The sequence below is a fragment of the Staurois parvus genome, unplaced genomic scaffold (genome assembly GCF_062004578.1).
Source record: "Staurois parvus isolate SC_StPar_1 unplaced genomic scaffold, SC_StPar_1.0 ptg000562l, whole genome shotgun sequence".
NCBI lineage: Eukaryota > Metazoa > Chordata > Amphibia > Anura > Ranidae > Staurois > Staurois parvus.
In genome coordinates, this window is record NW_028318358.1 from 10,460,276 (window position 1) to 10,483,134 (window position 22,859).

The following is a 22,859-nucleotide window of genomic DNA, read 5'->3' on the forward strand; positions in this document are numbered from 1 at the left end:
GAAAATGGAAAGAGTATGGCACAACTGCAAACCTACCAAAACATGGCCATCCACCTAAACTTACAGGCTGGGCAAGGAGAGCATTCATCAGCTCAGGTGGGAGAATCTGTCCACAGAACAACTAATTAGTCATGCACTTCACAAATCTGGCCTTTATGAAAGAGTGGCAAGAAGAAAGGCATTGTTGAAAGAAAACCATAAGAAGTCCCTTTTGCAGTTTGCGAGAAGCCATGTGGGGGACACAGCAAACATGTGGAAGAAGGTGCTTTGGTCAGAAGAGACCAAAATTGAACTTTTTGGCCTAAAAGCAAAAACACTATATGTGGCGGAAACTAACTCTGCACATCATCCTGAACACACCATCCGCACCATGAAACGTGGTGGTGGCAGCATCATGTTGTGGGGATATTTTTCTTCAGCAGGGACAGGGAAGCTGGTCAGAGGTGATGGGAAGATGGATGAAGCCAAATAAAGGGCAATCCTAGAAGAAAACCTGTTAGTTTGCAAAAGACTTGAGACTGGGGCGGACGTTCACCTTCCAGCAGGACAACGACCCTAAACATACAGCCAGAGCTACAATGGAATGGTTTATATCAAAGCATATCCATGTGTTAGAATGGCCCAGTCAAAGTTCAGACCTAAATCCAATTGAGAGTCTGTGGCAAGACTTGAAAATTGCTGTTCACAGACGCTCTCCATCCAATCTGACAGAGCTTGAGCTATTTTGCAAAGAAGAATGGACAAAAATTTCACTGTCTAGATGTGCAAAACTCGTGGAGACATACTCGTACTTCCACTTCTGAATTTTCTGAATTATATGCCACTTCGTGTTGGTCTATCACATAAAATCCCCAAAAAACATATTTACGTTTTTGGTTATAACATGACAAAATGTGGAAAATTTCAAGGGGTATGAATACTTTTTCAAGGCACTGTATATTAATGTAAGAGTTTTTAGGGGTCCTTAGAGTTCACAAAATAGTATTTGTTAGAGAGTGCATGATGTAATTAACGCTGAGAACTCCAGACCTAAAGGAGGTTCGAACATCCATAGGATTGATGAATATAATTCCAAAAATGCCAGGAGTGAATAACCTCTCAGAGGTAGGCCAATCCTTATATAAAAGCCCAGTTAGCTTGATAAAGATTAGGGAAAGACTTTCTAGAAATTGCCTTCTTTTTAGTGTCTATTGGATTATGTGGAGGCTGTGCAGAACTAGGGGTGTCTAGCCAGGACTAATACGCAAAATACTAGTCTACTGTAGCCAGCATGTGGCAGGAAGCTGATAAATTAACCTCACAAAATTTTAGCAATGTACAGTCTTCAGCAGTCTCCAGTAAGATGTCCAAGTCCCCCATGAACTTTTGCGAATGTAAGTGTGGCAGCCAACTGAGGTTGTAACTCATGAATATAATCTGGGGAAGGGAAGGCAGAAAACATATATGACTGTTGGCACCTGCCATTCTCCATATAGAATAAGTATAAATCAGCACACATATATATATAAAATCCTCAAAAATCCCTTAAAGTCATATCAATATCCTTCCCCTGAAGTACTAATAAAATATATATTCATTGACTTAAACCCAAAAACCCACAATTATAGTGAAAAGATCAAAACCCAAAGAGATTACCCAAAAAATAAAAAATATCAAATATATATAAAAGAACAAAAATAAATAAAGTCCCAATATGCAAAGTGTCCAAATAATGTGTCCAAACAAAGATCAATTTCTTGATAGGAAGACGCTTCCTACTCCACTGAAGAAGATGCAAATCAATCACAGGTGCTCTTCAAATACCTCAAAAAACAAAATCTCAACATAGTATATTACCTTTTAAATCCCAGAACTAAAGTGCCACACGTGTATCATGCAAAAAAAACACTCCAGTGTCACAGCACTCATGTGAGAGAAAAAAAAAAAAAAATTTAAATTTTAAATATCACTGCAAACTATATATAAAGTGCATAATTACCCTAAAACAAACAAATTCCAGTTTGTAATCAACCACATATGTACAGAGTGTCCTTAGATTGGTATCCTCTTGTTCCTCAGGACCTCACAAACAGACCAGGAATCAGTATGTGAATTATAATCATATATAAAATTTATTGTAGCCACTTACATATAAAAACGATAAAATCAGCAAGACAGCATCCAACTCCTCATGCCCAGTATGCGATCCCCTTTCCGTGTGTAGAGGGTCTCCCGATCACCAGGTAATTCCCCCTTGCTACTCCTATCCAGCACTATCACTTTGTAGCTCTGGGGGACACCTGAAGTGCACCGTTACTCTCCAGACCTCCAACACACAGGGATTCCAGAATCCAAAATGGCTGCCGCAGCACTTCCGGGAACGTCACGTGCCCTGGACGCGTTTCGTCTCTTCTGGACTTTGTCAACAAGGATCCTTGTTGACAAAGTCCAGGAGAGACGAAACGCGTCCAGGGCACGTGACGTTCCCGGAAGTGCTGCGGCAGCCATTTTGGATTCTGGAATCCCTGTGTGTTGGAGGTCTGGAGAGTAACGGTGCACTTCAGGTGTCCCCCAGAGCTACAACGTGATAGTGCTGGATAGGAGTAGCAAGGGGGAATTACCTGGTGATCGGGAGACCCTCTACACACGGAAAGGGGATCGCATACTGGGCATGAGGAGTTGGATGCTGTCTTGCTGATTTTATCGTTTTTATATGTAAGTGGCTACAATAAATTTTATATATGATTATAATTCACATACTGATTCCTGGTCTGTTTGTGAGGTCCTGAGGAACAAGAGGATACCAATCTAAGGACACTCTGTACATATGTGGTTGATTACAAACTGGAATTTGTTTGTTTTAGGGTAATTATGCACTTTATATATAGTTTGCAGTGATATTTAAAATTTAAATTTTTTTTTTTTTTCTCTCACATGAGTGCTGTGACACTGGAGTGTTTTTTTTGCATGATACACGTGTGGCACTTTAGTTCTGGGATTTAAAAGGTAATATACTATGTTGAGATTTTGTTTTTTGAGGTATTTGAAGAGCACCTGTGATTGATTTGCATCTTCTTCAGTGGAGTAGGAAGCGTCTTCCTATCAAGAAATTGATCTTTGTTTGGACACATTATTTGGACACTTTGCATATTGGGACTTTATTTATTTTTGTTCTTTTATATATATTTGATATTTTTTTTTTTTTGGGTAATCTCTTTGGGTTTTGATCTTTTCACTATAATTGTGGGTTTTTGGGTTTAAGTCAATGAATATACATTCTCCATATAGGCCTTTGGAATAGATTACACATTATAACAGAGAATTCTGCTTTAGTCAAATGGGCAGCATGTTGCACGTCTATGAGGGAGTCTGAATCAGGGGGTTGGTGCTGCATAATGCTTATAAGATTTTGCTCTGGAACAAGAGAACAGCTATCAATCTGAGAGGAACCTTAGAGTTTCCTCAGAGCCTGCAGCAAAATTCTTACTATTTATCCCATATGCACCCACTTCCAAACGCCTGAAGTCCTCTACTGCTGAGTAAGGAAGGACTGGATGCAGGCTGAGGGGCTTTGGTGTGTCCAGTATGAAGAAATCACGACACCTCAACATGACTGATAACGCACCAACTACAACTGTGCTTCTGAGGTATCAGGAAATAGGTGAGACAGTTAACAATCAGTTTGCAATGTCGGTGGAAGATGTCACCCGGAAGTGCGCAGTTAGGAGTCTTAAAAGCACTACATCACTAGCCAGGAACATGTAATAGTGAGATGGAAGAAAAGGCCACCAAATCTAAATAGATAAACGTTAGTTATCTATGTTATGTAAAGCTAGGGAAAAAACACTCAAAGTGTAGGTTACCCTATAACCTGTGCCTCTTGTAGGATAAAAAGTTAGAATGTAGAGTGTACACCAGATTCAGGTAATGGCTTAAAAACAAATGCATAGCCAGGATTCACTATGTAAGAGTACAGGGAAACCCTGTCTTACCTTGTCCACATCACTGGTCCCATTGTGATAGAAGTATCAGTTGAAAAAGGAAAAGAAAACTGGTGCAAAATAGAAAAAAAATCTTCTCCAACATGAGAAGGAGTTCATCACCCAAGGACACTATCAAAAAACTGGATTCTCACGGAGGGGACAGGTTATATCAATACATGGGATTTTGCCAGTGTTCAGTCACCTGAAGGTAGCAGCAAATAACCCATTGTCTCAGAATTAAAGGATAAGCTCACTTTTGGGAGCATGTTAGATGTTCCACCTATTTTTAAGGTGGAACATGTGATGTGTTCCCAGTCCCAGAGCCGCTGCTCGCCCCACTGCAACTAGTGACAGCTATCGGGGGAATCTTTTTCCCCCACTAGCTGGCAATATTTTCAAAAACGCTCTACCTGCCCAGCTGCATTGTTCATTCACAGAGTTCTGTGAATGGAAAACTGCAAGTGCTGACAGCCTTTGCAGCAGACAGCTTCTAGTTCTCAATTAACTACCGCCGCGCTGTTGAGCGCCGTGGTAGATCACTGTCTCTTCCTGTCAGTGTGTATCTGCCTGCAGTACAAGGTACGAGCAGATAAATACACTAACAAGTCTGCAGGAGTCCTGCATGGCACCCACAGTCTGCTTATTGTGGGTGCAATACTTTCTAGGCTCCAAGTAAAAAAAAAGAAATGCACATTGCAATTTTTTTTAAGTGGAACCTATCCTTTAATTCCTGTGTTCTGTACTGTACAATTAAGATGAAGTATGTTATAAATCAGAAACTCAACATACTATAGAAATGTTATGAAAATGCCTACCTCTAATAGGACCTTTTTCTGATTTTTATAACTGAATGAAAGGTCCATATGCAAAATACCCAACAATCAAAATGGCATGTACAAAAACACCTACCCCATGTCATACAAGCATTATGATTTTACTCAACCAATTCTTATCTCATGAAATAAATACACCCACAACACAAACAACAATAAATTGCAGATGCTATCCCAATTTTCTCACAACTTTTTTTCTCATGGCAGGCACAAAACCCACTCTACAAAAGTGCTACCACCACTGTGATGAACCCGAATTTCTACAATGATTAATTTGGATTATATGTGGAGCCATCAGAGCAATCCAATGAAGGATACAGAAAGAGTGTAAATGTGACCCAATTATGTAAATATTCTAGAAAGCAAAATACATAGTTTTAACCTATGAAGTAGCTACACCATGGTTTAGACTAAATAGTTACTGTCTAGAGAACCCAAAATGCTTGAAATTAAGTAACTGGTATGTACGGGACTATCATCGAACTTAAGCATTTTGATGCAGGGATATTGGGGCATTTTTTATGTCTGTATGTATGCCATCTGTATTTGGTTTATGTTTCTACTCATTCTCCTGTACTTTATTTATGTGATAGGAACTCACCTAATGTAATTTATCTTAATGCACACTGGTAGTTTAGCTCTGGTTTATGAGACTCTGACATTTAGATGTAGGCAGAAGGCAGGTGCACCATCCAGCCCCACTGCAGGCAGCCTGTACACTCTAACAGAGGCTGACAGCTACTGCGGCTGGACGGTAAATGACTAATGTACTAATATACTACTAGCAGTCTGCATTTCAGGCATTCATCTCCAGTATGCATGAGGCCTTAATTGTGTTGTCTCTATTTAGTTACTATATGTAGGTAGATGGACACAGTCACATTTGCCTGTATAAGACACTGTCGGGCTGATTTACTAAAACTGGAGAGAGCAAAATTCGGTACAGCTCAGCATAGAAACCAATCAGCTTCCAGGTTTATTTGTCAAAGCTAAATTGAACAATTTGAAGTTAGAAGATGATTGGCTACTATGCAGAGCTGCACCAGATTTTGCACTCTCCAGTTTTAGTAAATCAACCCCTTTGGGTTCACCTGTGATTTAAATAGTAAGCACACTTTAAAAGGGAAACCAAAATATTTTATGTTCAAGTTTACAGAAACAATTGAGTACTGTCCGTGATACTTTTTTTATTTGCACTAACATACAATTTTGAGGACAAGCTTTCGGGGTATGTCCCCTTCTTCAAAGTCCAAACAGTACTATTACAAATCACAAAGTTTAAGCAGAATGTTAGAAGGGATGAAAAAAAAAAAAAAGAAAAAGGCTACATGTTCAAGTTTAGAAACCAAAGTTGTATAATTTACAAATAAAGGTATAAAATATGGTTCTGGCATGACACCCAGTCTGAAAACACGGCTTCTAGTAAGAAAGAGTTGTCTTGAGGACATCACGGTGTTTGCTTGCAGAGATGGAGTGTTAGGTGCTCCCTGGATTTTTTCAAGAGAGAGATATTTAGTGAGACATAGTACTAATCTTCATTTTCATAGAAGAGTGGGAAACAGGATCACATTTCCACTAACCAGAAAATAAATTTTAGGCCATTCAAAGCCAAAATAAATTAATAATCATCAAGTGTAAGCTTGGGGTCCCCTGACTCTTGTGTTGAATTGTATTGTAACTGTACTGTCATTTTGGAGGGCGGTTTGTGTAAAATATTGGTGTACCGTTCACCACCAAAGGAGCCGCTGGAATTAACGGGCACTTCTCTCCTTACTTCAGTGATGAACTATATATATATATATATATATATATATATATATTGGATCCACAGCACACCAGTACACCTTGTGGGAAGTTGAACAGCAAGATTAATAAGACAGGTAAAACTCTGCAAACAGACTGCAAATTAATTTGGAAAATAGCAGTTAAATGCACTGAATACACAAACCTTCTACAGTAGAATTGGCACAATAACATCAATAAACACAATATTCATGTATATACATATATACCGGTATAGCTTTAGATCAGTATTACCCCCTGCAACTGTAGCAGCAATATGCCCCCAGCTAAACTGACATCTCTTTAGGCTCAGTCCCAAATTCACTTGTATACTGTGGGATTGTAACACTGTGTGAGTCTATGAGTTGCACAAGCCTGAGTTAGTGAATTGGTGGAGAGCTATTAAGGACTGACATGTAACTTGTTAGCAGTTGTTCATCACATCTAAGAAGAACAGTTTCCAGGGGTTATCTCCTTGAAGGGATGATGACTGGGGCTCTGTCTCTCTGGGGCTAGTTTTTTTCCTGTTGTTGTCGGTGCTGCACAATCTCCGAGGTGCCTCACCTGGGATGGCCACACGCCTCCTCTGCGATTTCCAACACTCTGACCTCTCTCTGCGGTGGGAGATGTCATTGCTGTCAGTAACTGCCATCGCGGGTTACTGGTACCAATGATCACAGTTGCTGACTTCAGCTGCTGTAGATAACCATTGTCCTTAGCAACTGCTGCTGATCTGGAAACTGTGTCAAGGTACATCAACAGTAGGGGCTGCAGACTAGCCCCCACATGTCCTCACCAAAGCCACACATGGCTCCCCCCCCTTCTCCTTGGAAAGCATCCTGGTCCTGTAGTCCTGTGCAGTATAAAGTTACATTGTCTGACTCTGTGATGAAACTGAACTCCCACAATCACTCCAGTACTGCTGAAAGCTGAGCCAATCAAACCCTTGCTGACAACATGCAGTCTTAAAAGGGAAACAGTTCTTTAAAGGGGAAAAAGCAATGGCCCCCGCTACATTTGTACTATATAAATCCAGTATATTAACAACATACAGTATAACAGTAGAGGACTAAAAAGAGAATGTGACTTCAACTGGTATCAAACAGATTTATGGACTTGAATTAACTCTAGGGCTACATTCCAAGTGATACATTCAAAATATTCAGATTTAATATTTTAGATTTACAGGATTAAAATGGAAAAGAAAACTATTTGCTTATTTTGTAATACTAAATATGAGATTTTTAAAAAAAAACTTCCTTGGCCCTGCTCTCCAATTCTCTAACAAATATATAAATAAAAAATCAAGAGCCAGGACACCATCAATTTCCAGGAGACTGCACTTTTTTTTTTTTAAAATTTAGAATCCATTCACCGGAGTTGAGCTGCATGTCAGGATAGGGGGTACTCTGTGAAGCAGGGGGGCATGGGCTCCGGTGTTGGGGACACTGAGATCATCTCACTTTTCTTGTGGGTTTTGTTCTTTCTCTACTTTACGAGGCTCTGATGTTGGGGCATCTTTCCACCTTTGGTTACATCTTATATGAAGCACTCCTATATACTTTGAAGGCTCTATGAGAATATGGTTGGTTTACATCTATGTTCCTGGGAGAGACTGGACCATTATCTATACACAGTCTATGATGTGGATCCTGAGAAAGGGTATTAATCGTGAAATGTGTTGATCACAACACATTGAAGCACAATATCCAAACTACTGTATGCTGTGGCATGATATAATTGATGAAGAGTTGATTGATGGTCCCCCTTCCTTTAGATTGTAAGCTCCACAAGCAGGGCCCTTAAATCCCTTCTGTATTGAAATGTATTGTAATTGTACTGTCTCCCTTATATTGTAAAGCGCTGCGCAAACTGTTGGCGCTATATAAATCCTATATAATAATTATAATAATAATAATGTTTGCACTGTATATGTATTGAATTCTTTTTAACTTTGTAATAAAACTTGGTCTTCTATTTTTGGATGTCTATTGTTTCTGTAAGGTATATATATGCGAGTTTGGATTGGGTATTGGTTACTATAAATGCATTTATATCAGCTGTTTCTATTTACAGTGCAGAATTTGATCATTTTAAGCACTCAAATGACTCATATCCTGTGTATGCACTATAATCAGGTCTTCCAATATTAAATAACTTTTTTTCTCCTGTGCACAGAAGATATCTTCTTCTTTTGCTGGAAAGACCACGGTGTTTATTTGGCATGCTGCAATTATTTGGATGAGGTGCACTATGAAGCCTGTAAATCCATTTCTATATATTGATCCCATCGTTCTCAGTACCATTCTTGTATGACAGGATCCAGGGAGAAATCAGCAGGTGACAGGAATATCTGCCAATGGTGCTTATCTCTATGATGACTCTCAGAGTTTTACAGGCTGTAACCCAGCCTTTCTCAACCTTTTCTACACAGAGGAACCCTTGAAATAACTTTCCTACCTCAGGGAACCCCTGCTAAAAATTACTATATCTACAACTCTACGTTAGTGTGATGGTCAGTGGGAAGTGGGAAGAACGCACCTTACACTTGTGGTCATTGGGAAGAATTACCCCCTTTCAGAGAGCTAAAAAGATCAGTGGTGTCAGTGGGAACTTATCTAAGCGGCAGAAAGTGGTCATTGCTCAAAAATCTTCTAGCAACCTCTGGAGGAACTCTGGTTGAAAAACCCTGCTGTAACCCAGCATAATGTATATTTCTCATTCCTCTGAATGATTTGAATTAGGTTTTTGGCAGGCATGCTGCTGGTTGCTGAGGATTCAACAATGATTAATTAATTCAATATAATTCCACAGATAAGGATTTCTGACATCTCTCGAAGTGACTTGAAGTATTGATACTATAGGGTCAGTATGACTGCTAGGCAGTATGCATTTTCAGCAGGAGGTCTGGAGTTGCAGCCCCCATATTTTCTATTTGACAGGTTAACCTCAGTAAATAAGATGTTTTTTCCCAGGTTTCCTTGGTATTTGCCAGCAAGAGCTTATAGGTAGAAGTATAATAATTACTTTTATTTACAAATGTGTGGTTTATATTTTTTGTTTATAAACAGAGGCTAAGATATCAGCTTGCTTGGCTGTAAATCGCAGTGGCTAAATGGTTAGCACTTCCACCTGGCAGTACTAGGGTCATTGGTTCAAATCCCAACCATGCAACCACCTGCCTGGAGTTTGCATGTTCTCCCTGTGCCTGTGTGGGTTTCTCACACTCCAAAGACATGCTGGCAAGTTAACTGAATCCTGTCTAAATTGGCCCTAATATATGAATGTGAGTTAGGGATTTTAGATTGTATGTCTCTTGAACGTTAAGGTCTGATGTGAATGTACAATATGCAGTATGTGTAAATTGATGGCGCTATATAAGTACCTGTAATAAATAATGGACAAAAGGGTTTAGTTCCACTTTAAGGAAAACTACAGTAGCATACTTGGAAAATTTCATAAAGAACAGGCTGTCTTAACACAATGAATTTTAATGTAAGACACAACATGCACTCGCAGAATGCTAAAGTGTAAATTGAATGAATTTGGCTCAGATTTTTCAAATGTATGTTTTATATTTTGTTACATATAGATCATTAATACACAAAAACATTACATAGTGCACCCATGTTACAAAACATTCTGGATTTGCTCAGATAGCATGTCACGTCTTATATAACCAGCTCTCACTAACTGAAACTCCATACAACACAAAACAATTAAAGGGATGAAAGTTAGTTAAAAGGGATTAAAAGGTATTTTTATTTATTTGTGGTGGCTGGTGGAACAAGTCGGCTTCTGGCTTCTTATGGATCTAAATGAGAAATCCCTGACAAGACCCCTGTTTGTTTCTGTCCACCTTTGTGTGTTGCAGCACCCCTTCTAGCATTCTCATAAATAAAACATGCAGCAAGGAGAGTGGGAATGCTTTATATTGACCACAGCAAATATGTAGGCTCAAGGACATAGCTATGTCAACAATAAAGTCCCACAGAGACATAGGAAATTATCAGGTGATTTGACTGTCCAGCATCTACAAAATGTTGAAACTTCAGGTTAGCCTGATAAACAATGTGAATACTCATGTAGTTTTTCATATACATTAATTGTTCTTTTAACTTCTGAACATAATTTGATTCTTTTTAGTGCATGGTACCTACATGGCAGCATACCTATGGTTAGTTGTTCAGCCCACAACCAACCCACAGGACCACATTAACTCTCTAAAAGAAAGACTAGGGTCCTCCCCACTACATTCTTTTTTCTGTCCTCAAGCCTGCAGGATCATGCGTATCAGCCCCTACCACACAGTCTTGGTGTAACCATTACAGGTTCATGCTCTCCTGTAGTGAGGTTCCGCAACTTGAGCTGCTAAATGCACCAATAAGTAGGGGAGACCGCATTTTTGTTTTTGGGGGATAAGGGAGATCACAGGAGACAAGCTCTCCATTTCCTTCTCCCTGTGTGCTGTCACCTCTCAGCTACTGCCTTGATCTGGCTGGGTGGAGCTCAGTCCATGGGGGTTCCTGGGAGCAGCGGGCCTCTGTCTTCCCCACCATACCTCCATGAGGAGATGCAGGGGCCTTCTAGACAACATGCCCTCCTCCAGATGCTTGTGGTGCTTCGTGTGCTGGCTCAGTTCGGCTTTGTGAGGGAAGGGGGGGGGGGGCGGGGAGCCTTATTGAGGCAACATATATATAAATCACCTCCAGCATTATGGAGGTGGCTTTCTTCATACCAGAAATTGTTGTATGTACTAACCCTGGTACAAATCTCCCCCTCCGGTTCACACGTGATGGAGCCCAGCCAAGGTACATTTCCCCTAGGGGAGGAAACTGGTCTTAAAGGACTATACTTCTGATTGTTCTGCTTACTGGTAAGTGTGCTAATCATGCTATATACCTATTCTTGAAAATTTAGGTTTTATCTCCTTTCTTCCTCAGTTGCCTCCCGCACTCCATCATCACACAAAAAAGATCACCAACATGCCACTAGGTAAGGGGCCGCATCTAGGCAAGTTTTGATTTTTTTTTTTTAAAAAAGAGCATTGGGCATGCTTGATGGAACACAGTTTTCTCACTCCAGTCCACCACACAGTTCTTTTCATCCAGGAAATAAAGTTTGCTGGGTCTGCGGAAAGCAGAGAAGTTGGTGTGCAAATCTTGCCTCACATCAGCCACCAGAGATAAGGAGAAAAACAAACAGGAGTCCACAGACACCATGATGAAATTGATCAAGGATTTGATTAGGGAATTAGCATTGTCTCAAGACATAACCGGGTCATCTTCAAGTGAAAGCCTGTTGATACACCCACATATCAAGTGGTTCTGAGGAAGAGGGGGATACCTCGGGAAAGTCCCACCTCCTTTGACTATGCAATAATTTAGCCTTTCGAAGTTGCCATGAAGGAAACAATCCAATGGAAAGAGACCATGGAACCCCTGCTAAGTCTAGGAGGTATTTTCCCCATTCAAAGAAGAAATCTCCAACATTCCCACTATTGGAGGAAATTAAAACCATTGTGTTTGACGAGTGGAAGAAAGTGGAAAAAGAGACCGATTGCTCATGATCGATTCCACAAATAAAATCCCTTAGCAAATGCAGACACCCAGCTGTTTCATTCCATGCCTACAGCGGATGCCTTGGTCATTAGGTTGGCCCAGAATACAACTTTACCTTTAGAGGATGCGGTCTTGTTCAGGGATATTCTTGAACAGAGAATCAATTTGAATCTGAATAAGAGATATCAAGCAGCAGGGAGAGCCTGCAAGCCAGTTGTGGCTCTGTTCTCAGTATATAGGGTATTCAGAGCGTGGACTGACAACACAGAGCTTGGATGAGATCATAAAGGCCTTGGATGAACTGAAGACAGTGCTCCTCAAACATAATCTCTGAATATGTGAATTTATCAGATTAATATTGGTGCATAAAATAATACACTACATAATACCATAAAGAGCAAACAAAGCAGAAAAAAGTGACTATTAACTCTGTGCATACACAAATAAATGAATGTCCAATGAAAATGTCCATATAAATAATAGTGTTCATAAAAATAATAGTGAATCAATAAATATTCTTCAATAATTATTATAATAAACTTCTGTGTGATATGACCAAATAACACCATGAAAATCCACCACCGAATGAAATGAATACACTCACCAGAGCTCCATGCTGGTAAAATTATAAACCAGCTTCAAGCGCTTAAGCTCTGGGAGCAATGATCTGCAGAGGATCACACCAGCTGATTGAAACATCTTCAAATGACAATTGACTCTTCATATGCTCAGAATGGGATTCTTTACCACCAGATAAGACCTGTCCAGGATACAGAGCACTGTTTGTGTGTCTCAGGTGATCCTAGATCCTATGTGGCCACTTGTAGACTTTTAGAAGCTTTTAGTAGGAGTAGCGTTTACAAGCAGGAAAAAAAACCCAGGGGCAGTGCATCCAGAAGCAGCAGTGTTTTGTCAGAAAAACGCTTGACGCAGCTAAACGCTAGGCGCATTTAGTGCTTGAGCATTAATTCATTTCAATGGCCACAATAATTTATCATTCTGGCCAATGAAATGAATTAACGCCAGGGACGGACTGACAACTCATGGGGCCCCTGGGCAGGAGGGGATCATAGGGCCCAGTGTCCTTGCCCAAACTCAAAAAAGCCTATGAAAAAGGTACCAGGGGCATCTCATGGGGCCCCCTACTGACCCAGGGCCCTCGGGCAGTGCCAGAGTTTCCAAATGGTCAGTCCGCCCCTCATTAACGCCCAAGCGCTTGATGCCTGTAAACGCGCCCAAACACGTTAGATACTTTTACAAGTGTCAGGTGTTTTTTCTGCAAAAATACTGCTGCCAGGAGGATGGCTTCTAGGAGAGTTTTTTTTTATGTCCGGTGTGCATGAGGTCTTAAAATCAGGACTAAGACATGGTTCACAGGAAAGTATTGAGTGCGACTTTACACTCTCTGGCTATCAAAGCTGCATCAAACTAGTGCAGGAACCTTTTCAAAGTCGCAGCGACTTTGACACTCAAGTTGCATCAAACTAGTGCAGGAACCTTTTCAGAGAGTGTAAAGTCGCATCAAAGTCCCACTCAACACTTTCCTAATGGCAAAAAAACTGCAAAACGCATCAAGAAACCCAACACTCACGGTTATGGTGCGGTTCCATTGACGTGTATTGCTCCAAAAGGGCAATCTGCTGCAGGGAAAAAGTCCCTGAAAGAAGTCCCCAACCCTTTCCAAAAAATGCACATATGTGAACAGGACTCCTAGGAAAACCATGTTAAGTGGACTGTAGTGCATTTCTGCAAAAAGAACTTAAAAAAATGCATAGGTGTCAACCAGGCCTGAGATAAGGAAGGTGACGGATCCCTCACACAGGCGTATGGCAGGACTCACCCACACAGGGATGTACAGGTGTTTTGGGCGTATCTGTGCAGGCAGTCCCATTCATGTCAGCTAAGAGGCAGCAGCTGCACAGACACAGTCGCTGATCCTAATTTGAAATCCATGTGGAGGTAGAGGCCTGCGGGTCCCTGAACACAGACAGTGTGTATTCAGGGTCCAGCACGTGCATGAATGTCAGATCAGGAGCAGCATCTGTGGCCTTGCAGCTGCTGCATCCCAAGTGACATGAATGTCACAGCCTGCATGGAACACCTGTACATCCCCGTGTGGCCTGACTGTTACCATACCCTATGCAGTTTGCGTTTGATCCATTTCTACAGTGTGTTTTGCGAATGCATTTTTGGCACTTTTATTTACTCGTCGCTGGGCAGATTAAAACTCAAAACATATAAAAAATGCATTAAAAACGCATCAAACATGCACTAAATGCATTGAATTCTATAGAACCAAAAACGCAATATATTGCATTGAAAAAAGTCCCTTACCCTTTCCAAAAAATGCAGCGGGTGAAAACGCAGAGACGTGAACCTGTCCCATAGGAAATCATGTTATCTGGACTGCTGTGCGTTTCTGCAAAACACTGCAGAAAATGCATAGGTGTGAACCTAGACTTATAGATGACCTGTCATTCCAAACTGAATCGCTAGAAGAGAGGACACTGTGCAAGCAAACCTTTCCTTACCCTAGCACCGCACTTATGCCTATTTCACAGCGTTTTCCAGTTTTGTAGAAATGCACTACAGACCATTTAACATTTCCTCTGGATCTAGGTCACATCTGTGCCTTTTGAGCTGGTGCGTTTTTTTGGAATGGGTCAGGGACTTTTTTTTTTCCTTCAGCAGATTGTGTTTTGCGTGTAAAAGGCTTCAGTGGACCCACACCAAAAATGCATTTTTGATGCGTTTTTTAGGGGGGGGGTTGTCGATAGGAGAGTATTGACTTTGATGCGGTTTTGGATGGGTGCGACTTTGATGAGACTTTTTTTTTTTTTTTTTTTGCTAATAGGAAAGTAATAAAAGTTCTATTCATGTAGTGCAACTTTGATGTGACTTTACACTTTGTGACACTCAAGTGGCATCAAAGAACTTTTATTCTTTTGTTTTAGCAAAAAAAAGAAAGTTGCATCAAAGTCACACCCATGTAAAGTCACATCAAAGTCAATACTTTCCTACTGGCAAAAAAACAAAAACGCATTAAAAATGCGTGTTCAAAAATGCACTGTGAAATCGCACAATCTGCAATCTGCATAGATGTGAACAAACAAAGTGTTAGAGAACAAGATGTTTCATGTTTGCAGCCATTGAGGAAGAATTGCTCTTCAAATACTTTATTACACCGAATCCATAAACATAAGAGGCCCATTTTATGGACAATTATTACATAGACAGTCACTGATCATTGAAGAGAGCCTGTCCACTGGAGAGGTCACCATTGCTGAAACTGCTGGTTGCCTGGCTGCCCCATAAATCCTCCACTGAAAAGGACATTTTGGTATCCGCCATAAATTCTGTCCTGTGAGCAAACAGATAGAAAAATGATGATGAAATATTGAAATGTGTGTTTGTCTGCAGGTAGTATAAATACCTGAGTGTGTCTTGGAATGGGCCATCTGTGGTCACCTGCATACAGCGTATACTACAGGACACTGCGGCGTCCATGACCGCCATTTCAGCCGTATTTTCTTCTGTATACCTTTATACCAATGTTTGCACACATATAGTAGGCGGCGTACAGGAGCAGTATTGCCTAGTGACGCGGCTCCTGGCCAATGTGTCCATAGCAACACAGATGCCGCTGATAACACGTTGCTGATGTGAATGAACCATTGATGTGCTGGAGGAATGAAATCACCAGGAGGGTCTCATCTCTTTACACTACTGCAGCTGTGTCCAATCAGGGAGCCGGAAATCATCACGCCTGTGTGCCCCCCTCCCCCCTTGTGAGCAGTGTGGACACCTCTTCCTTCAGCCCCCAGTGCCTGCAACATGTTACAGCGGCAGCACAGATTCTGCGCAGGAGCCCGATCATCTGGCAGCACGGCTCCTCCCACCCTCAGCCTGATTTCTGCTGTACAGCTGTTGAGAAGACAATATGAAGACAGATTTCAGCCGCTCACACTGGCCGTGTGTTCACATAAAGCTTACAATGACAGAAGCCGACTGAGCCCGGGTTCACATATATGCGGTGTGGTATATCACATGTGATGCGCACAGGAACCGCTCTGCATTCCTGTGCAAATCATCCTTTTTTTGGTCTGCACTAGAATCGGATTGCATGGGTATTCACACCTACAGTGGGGATCGAAAGTTTGGGCACCCCAGCTAAAAATTTGTATTAATGTGCAATAAGAAGCCAAGGAAAGATGGAAAAATCTCCAAAAGGCATCAAATTACAGATTAGACATTCTTATAATATGTCAACAAAAGTTAGATTTTAATTCCATAATTTACACTTTCAAAATAACAGAAAACAAAAAATGGCGTCTGCAAAAGTTTGGGCACCCTGCAGAATTTATAGCATGCACTGCCCCCTTTGCAAAGCTGAGACCTGCCAGTGTCATGGATTGTTCTCAATCATCATCTGGGAAGACCAGGTTATGTCAATCTCAAAGGTTTGAAATGCCCAGACTCATCTGACCTTGCCCCAACAATCAGCACCATGGGTTCTTCTAAGCAGTTGTCTAGAAAACTGAAACTGAAAATAGTTGACGCTCACAAAGCTGGAGAAGGCTATAAGAAGATAGCAAAGCATTTTCAGATGTCAATATCCTCTGTTCGGAATGTAATTAGGAAATGGCAATCATCAGGAACAGTGGAAGTTAAAGCAAGATCTGGAAGACCAAGAAAAATATCAGACAGAACAGCTCGCAGGATTGTGAGAAACAATTCAAAACCCACGTTTGACTGCACGATCCCTCCAGAAAGATCTGGCAGACACTGGAGTTGTGGTACACTATTCCGCTATAAAGAGATACTTGTACAAATATGATCTTCATGGAAGAGTCATCAGAAGAAAACCTCTTCTACGTCTCCACCACAAAAATCATCGTTTGAACTTTGCAAATGAACATATAGACAAGCCTGATGCATTTTGGAAACAAGTTCTGTGGACCGATGAGGTTAAAATGGCCGGGATGGGCAAAGGTACGTTTGGAGAAGAAGGGGCACAGAATTTAATGAAAAGAACCTCTGTCCAACTGTTAAGCATGGGGTTGGATCAATCATGCTTTGGGGTTGTGTTGCAGCCAGTGGCACAGGGAACATCTCACGAGTAGAAGGAAAAATGGATTTAATAAAATTTCAGCAAATTTTGGATGGTACCTTGATGCCATCTGTGAAAAAGCTGAAGTTAAAGAGAGGATGGCTTCTACAAATGGATATTGATCCTAAAAACACCTGGAAATCCACGGGGGATTACATCAAGAGGCGTAAACTGAAGGTTTTGCCATGGCCTTCACAATCTCCTGACCTCAACATAATTGAAAATCTATGGATAGACCTTAAAAGAGCAGTGCGTGACAGACAGCCCAGAAATCTCAAAGAACTGGAAGACTTTTGTAAGGAAGAATGGGCAAAGATACCTCAAACAAGAATTGAAAGACTCTTGGCTGGCTACAAAAAGCGTTTACAAGCTGTGATACTTGCCAAAGGGGGCAGTACAAGATATTAACTCTGCAGGGTGCCCAAACTTTTGCAGACGCCATTTTTTGGTTTTCTGTTATTTTGAAAGTGTAAATGATGGAAATAAAATCTAACTTTTGTTGACATATTATAAGAATGTCTAGTCTGTAATTTGATGCCTTTTGGAGATTTTTCCATCTTTCCTTGGCTTCTTTATGCACATTAATACAAATTTTTAGCTGGGGTGCCCAAACTTTCGATCCCCACTGTATGTGATCGGATTCTGCACATCGCATGAACGGGTTGCGATTCTGATGCGGTGTGGAATTCGCACAGAACACGCTTTTCCCCCACAGTGACATCATCTTTATGATATAATCTGAGATGGTGCTTTATAACAGAGCCTTATATTGTACTGTATGATACAGCCTGATGGAGGAATCCTTGCTCGGACAGTTTTCAGGCCCATCTAATATTTTTATTTACAGCCTTTTATTAATAATAATAATAATAATAATAATAAAAAGCACACAATTGCCTTGGTTGGCGCTGTATAAAGTGGTTATTTGGGTAATTGAACAAAATACATCTTTTAGTGTACAGTTTGGACATCTGCCTGGTAGTACTAGAGTCTTCGATTCAAATCCCAACTGTCACTGTCTACATGCAGTTTGCATGTTCTGCATGGGTCCCCTCTGGGTCCTCCGCTTTCCTCCTATACTCCAAAGACATGCTGGTGTATTTCCTGGCTCCTGTCTGAATTGACCTTAGTATGTGTATGTACAGTATGTGAGATAGGGACTCTAAATTGGCCATATGCTGATGGAAATTTAGATGGTCCAGCAGTGATGGGATGAATTTAGATCAGTGTGTGGCCTCCTCCATCCAACAGAAGTCATTTAACCACTTCAATACCGGGAACTTTTACCCTTTCCTGCTCAGGCCAATTTTCAGCTTTCAGTGTTGTCGCACTTTGAATGACAATTGTGCGGTCATATAACACTGTACCCATAACATTTTATCTTTTTTTTCATACAAATAGAGCTTTTTTTGGGTTGTATTTAATCACCACTGAGTTTATTTATTTTATTAAAACCCAAAACTTTTGAAATAAAAATGCATTTTTCTTCGTTTGTTATAAAATTTATCAGATAACATTTCTTTAGTGTATTCTGCTACATTTCTTTGGTGAAAATGCCCCAAATTAGTGTATATTATTTAGTCTGTAGGAAAGTTATAGAGTCCACAAACCATGGTATATATCTGACAATAGGTCATTCCTGATGTACTGAAGGCCCATCTCATTTCTTGAGGCCCAAAAATGCTAGGATAGTATAAAACCCCCCTAATTTCCCATTTTTGGAAAATAGACAGTCCAAGGTATTGAGTAAGAGGCATGGTGAGTTTTTTGGAGGTTTTAATTTTTTGCTACAATTTTGTGGAAAATGTAGAAATTAAAAAAAGAAAAAGGAAAAAAAAAAAATCACTATTTTTTTTTTTTTTTTACATATTGTCACCAGTCCAGTGTTATTATATAACTGGTGTGCCGGTGATCAGGAACACTGACTGGTGACAGTATGTAAAAAAAATAAAAATAAATTTAATTTTATTTCAAATTTTTCTATTTTTTATCACATTCTTTTTTTCACCATTTTGTTTTTCATCACACTGTGACCCAAGCAATATAATGTTACCATAGTAACATTGAAGTACTCTGGATTTTTTTTTTTTTGTACACAATATGATTACTAATATCAATGTATTTAATTGATATTTGCAATCGTTGTAATGTACAGCGCTGAGCGAACTATTGGCGCTTTATAAATACTGTATAATAATAATCATTGTTACTGAATGAAACAGATTCATTCAGTCTTTTGTTGTGATTAGCTGTGATTGGGCAAAGCTCATCACATGATACAGATGGGCTGTGATTGGCCCTGTCTGTACCATGTGACTGCTTTGACCAATCACAGCTAATAACACAATTTTATACAATGGATTGCATGACAGGAAGTCATCCATTGTATACAATTGACATGTGATCTGCTGTGATTGGTCACAGCAGTCACATGACACTGCCAACGGGCCGGTGTGGTGATAGGTCACACAGCTGGTGACAGATCGGCTCCTTTTGCCAGGACTTCCTATGATGCCCAGTCACAAGGAGGAGTGTCAATCTGCTATAGGCAGGGCGGGAAGGTGTTAATCTTCATCTATTAAAGGGAAATTTTCCAATGATCAGCGGCTGCAGCCATTGATCAGTGTATTCTGACAGCATCAGGAGCCACTTTCAGAATACAATGTCCCAGTGGAGGGTTTCCTCCATTCATGTGGATGGAGGAATGTTTTTTTTTTTTGCTCAATCTGTATTTTTTTGCTGTATCACCAGCCTTAGATTGTAAGCTCCTTGGGGGCAGGGACTGACATGAATGTACAATATATAAAGTGCTGTGTAACATGTCAGCGCTCTATTGATACCTGGAATAACATTTTTCAGATACTAGATATAAAACCATCGATTTTGTGCAGCTTAAAGTGTAATTAAAGCCAATTTTTTTTTTTTTTAAGATAGATATTGATTTTGTGGAGGAGTTAGAATTTCTGTTGGGTTTTTATTTCTGTGTTTCCCTCACTATGGGAATTCTTCATCTCTATTTGTTCTGGGATAGAAATGGGGAGGATATTCAAAGTATTATGTTTGTCACTGGAATAGAAGGGAAGGGGAAACCTGTTCCAATGACAACAAAGTGGGGATGTTCCCTCATTTTGGAGAATTTCCTATTGTGAAGGAATGTTCCTTTAAACCTACTCACAATTTCACTTATTACTAGTAGAAAAAGGTCAGGCAAAAAGAGAAAATTTAATTAGACTTTGGCTTTTAAAGTAAGATAAACAAAAAATGTTTTCACGTGATTATCGAGCCTCTTTTTTACTGCACCTCAACCACTCACCCTTTTGCTGCAGCAGCCAGGGGTGCACAATTCTACCCCTTGTCAGGCATACCACCCGCTGAGTGTGACCTGTTCAAGTGAATGGGGCCTCACAGCAACCATCCTCCAGCCGCGCACACCGCACGTGGCTGGGATTTATTTGTCGAGTATTTATGGGATTAGAATAATCAGTGAGGAGGTGATTGAAAGAATAATTGTAATCAAATAGATATCAATAGAAAACTGGAGGTCCATTGCGTTTAGATGTTGATAGATCTAACATTCAGTACTATTTGTTGGAGACTATTTTTTTTTTTGATGGAATAGAAATTGATATTAAATAACGGGATTACTACATACCCATAAATCTAACCCGCAAGAGCTCACTAGCAATTTTACAACTGCATTAAAAAAAAATAATATAATATTGAAGTGCTTTCTTACTAAGGCTACATTCACACCTGACCAGAACGATTTTCAGGTGTTTATATTTGAGTGGTTTTGCATATGTGTACAAGCAGTTTAGAGGAGTATTTCAAGCATTTTATATGTGTATTCAAGCTTTAGGTATATTTGTTTTAGACATTTTTTTTTTCTTGGGAGAGTGCATGTGATCAGAACAGGGCCAATCAGCACTGTCCAGAGGGTCAGGAGTCATTCAGCCTCATAGGACAATCAGGAGGGGGGAGAAAACTCCTACAAGCTTTAACCAGTGCTCTGCTGGACACTGATAGAAGCCACCAGACTGCTGTAACTGCTGATGAGAAAAGGTATTTAGCAGTTTATATTTACTAAAATAATTGCACTTCCATGTTCTATGTACTGTGGGAGACCCGATATAGTGAATGCAGGGCCCTGTGTTTAGTAACATTTGAAGCAGTTATATAATTTTTTTTTCCCCTTTTTGAGATAAAGGTTTTACATAAATATTTGTATTGTATTTTATGCACCCCGTCCGTGGTAAATGGTTTGTCTCATCCCTGTAACTGCAAGCGAGCTTGTTCTTATGAAAAACAGACTTACTGGCTGGATCACCAGGTGAATATAGATGAAAAAAAAAAGCCTAAAGAGAGAAACTAATACAGCCACCACATAGAATTTGTAAGCTGCAGTATAATAAATGTTTTCTTCTGGGTTTAATACTGCCTTAAATTGAACAATAACGTATTGAGGTGAAGCTGAATAGAATGCTACAGGGCAGTTACAATTTAAAGATGTTCTCCTGTAGTAACCTATTACGCTTGTATTTACGGTGTAACATGTTACTATACAGCTGCCCACTTTATCCCCTGAGCTCCCCTGTGACAGCGGGCAGGCTATTCACTCCCCACATTGCTGTTACATTTTAGAATCGGTGTGGCTGTGCATTGCTCTGTCTGTACAGCTGTGTCATTCATTCACATGAATCTGTGACTGAATGAATTACAGTACAAGTCCCATTTGCCAGTGCAGCAGATGGTTTGTAGTTTTTGGATGAAAGTGTACTGATTAGCACCTTTTGTAGTCCATTCACTCTTCCTGCAGCTCTGAAAATTACAGCCTATACAGAGGTATGAGCTCAGAGCTGAAGGAAGAGAATGCAGGAGCCTGACATTGCACTTCCAATCCACTGACTGCAGGTGCAATACTCTTCAGGTTCTTGAGGGGAAAAAAAAAAAAATGCAAAATATATATTTAAAAAAAAAAAAAAAAAGTATGTATCTATACACTATATTGACAAAAGTATTGGGCCACCTGCCTGCACACACACATGCCCTTTAATGGCATCCCAGTCATAATCCGTAGGGTTCAGTATTGAGTTGGCCCACCCTTTGCAGCTATAACAGCTTCAACTCTTCTGGGAAGGCTGTCCACAAGGTTTAGGAGTGTCTGTGGGAATGTTTGACCATTCTTCCAGAAGCACATTTGTGAGGTCAGGCACTGATGTCAGACAAGAAGGCCTGGCTCGCAGTCTCCTCTCTAATTCATCCCAAAGGTGTTCTATTGGGTTGAGGTCAGGACGCACTGGTCATGTTAAAACAGGGGCCATCCCCAAACTGCTCCCACAAAGTTGGGAGCATGAAATTGTCCAAAATGTCTTGATATGCTGATGCCTTAAAAGTCCCCTTCAATGGAACTAAGGGGCCAAGCCCAACCCCTGGAAAAACAACCCCACACCATAATCTCCCGTCCACCAAACTTTACACTTGGCACAATGCAGTCAGGCAAGTACCATTCTCCTGGCAACCACCAAACCCAGACACATCCATCGGATTGCCAGAGAGAGAAGTGTGATTGGTAACTCCAGAGAACACGTCTCCACTGCTCTAGAGTCCAATG

At 40.4% G+C, this 22,859-nt stretch overlaps 1 protein-coding gene across 1 annotated transcript in view; it reads left to right on the forward strand.

The window, feature by feature from the left end:
* ITGB7 (integrin subunit beta 7) overlaps positions 1-8,554 on the forward strand; it is a 71,644-nt gene extending 63,090 nt beyond the window's left edge. The window contains exon 13 of the mRNA XM_089691464.1: positions 5,003-8,554. Coding sequence (XP_089547590.1) covers positions 5,003-5,068 — 66 coding nt within the window. The 3' untranslated portion in view covers positions 5,069-8,554. The remainder of the gene's footprint in view (positions 1-5,002) is intronic.
* Positions 8,555-22,859: the final 14,305 nt, after the last annotated feature.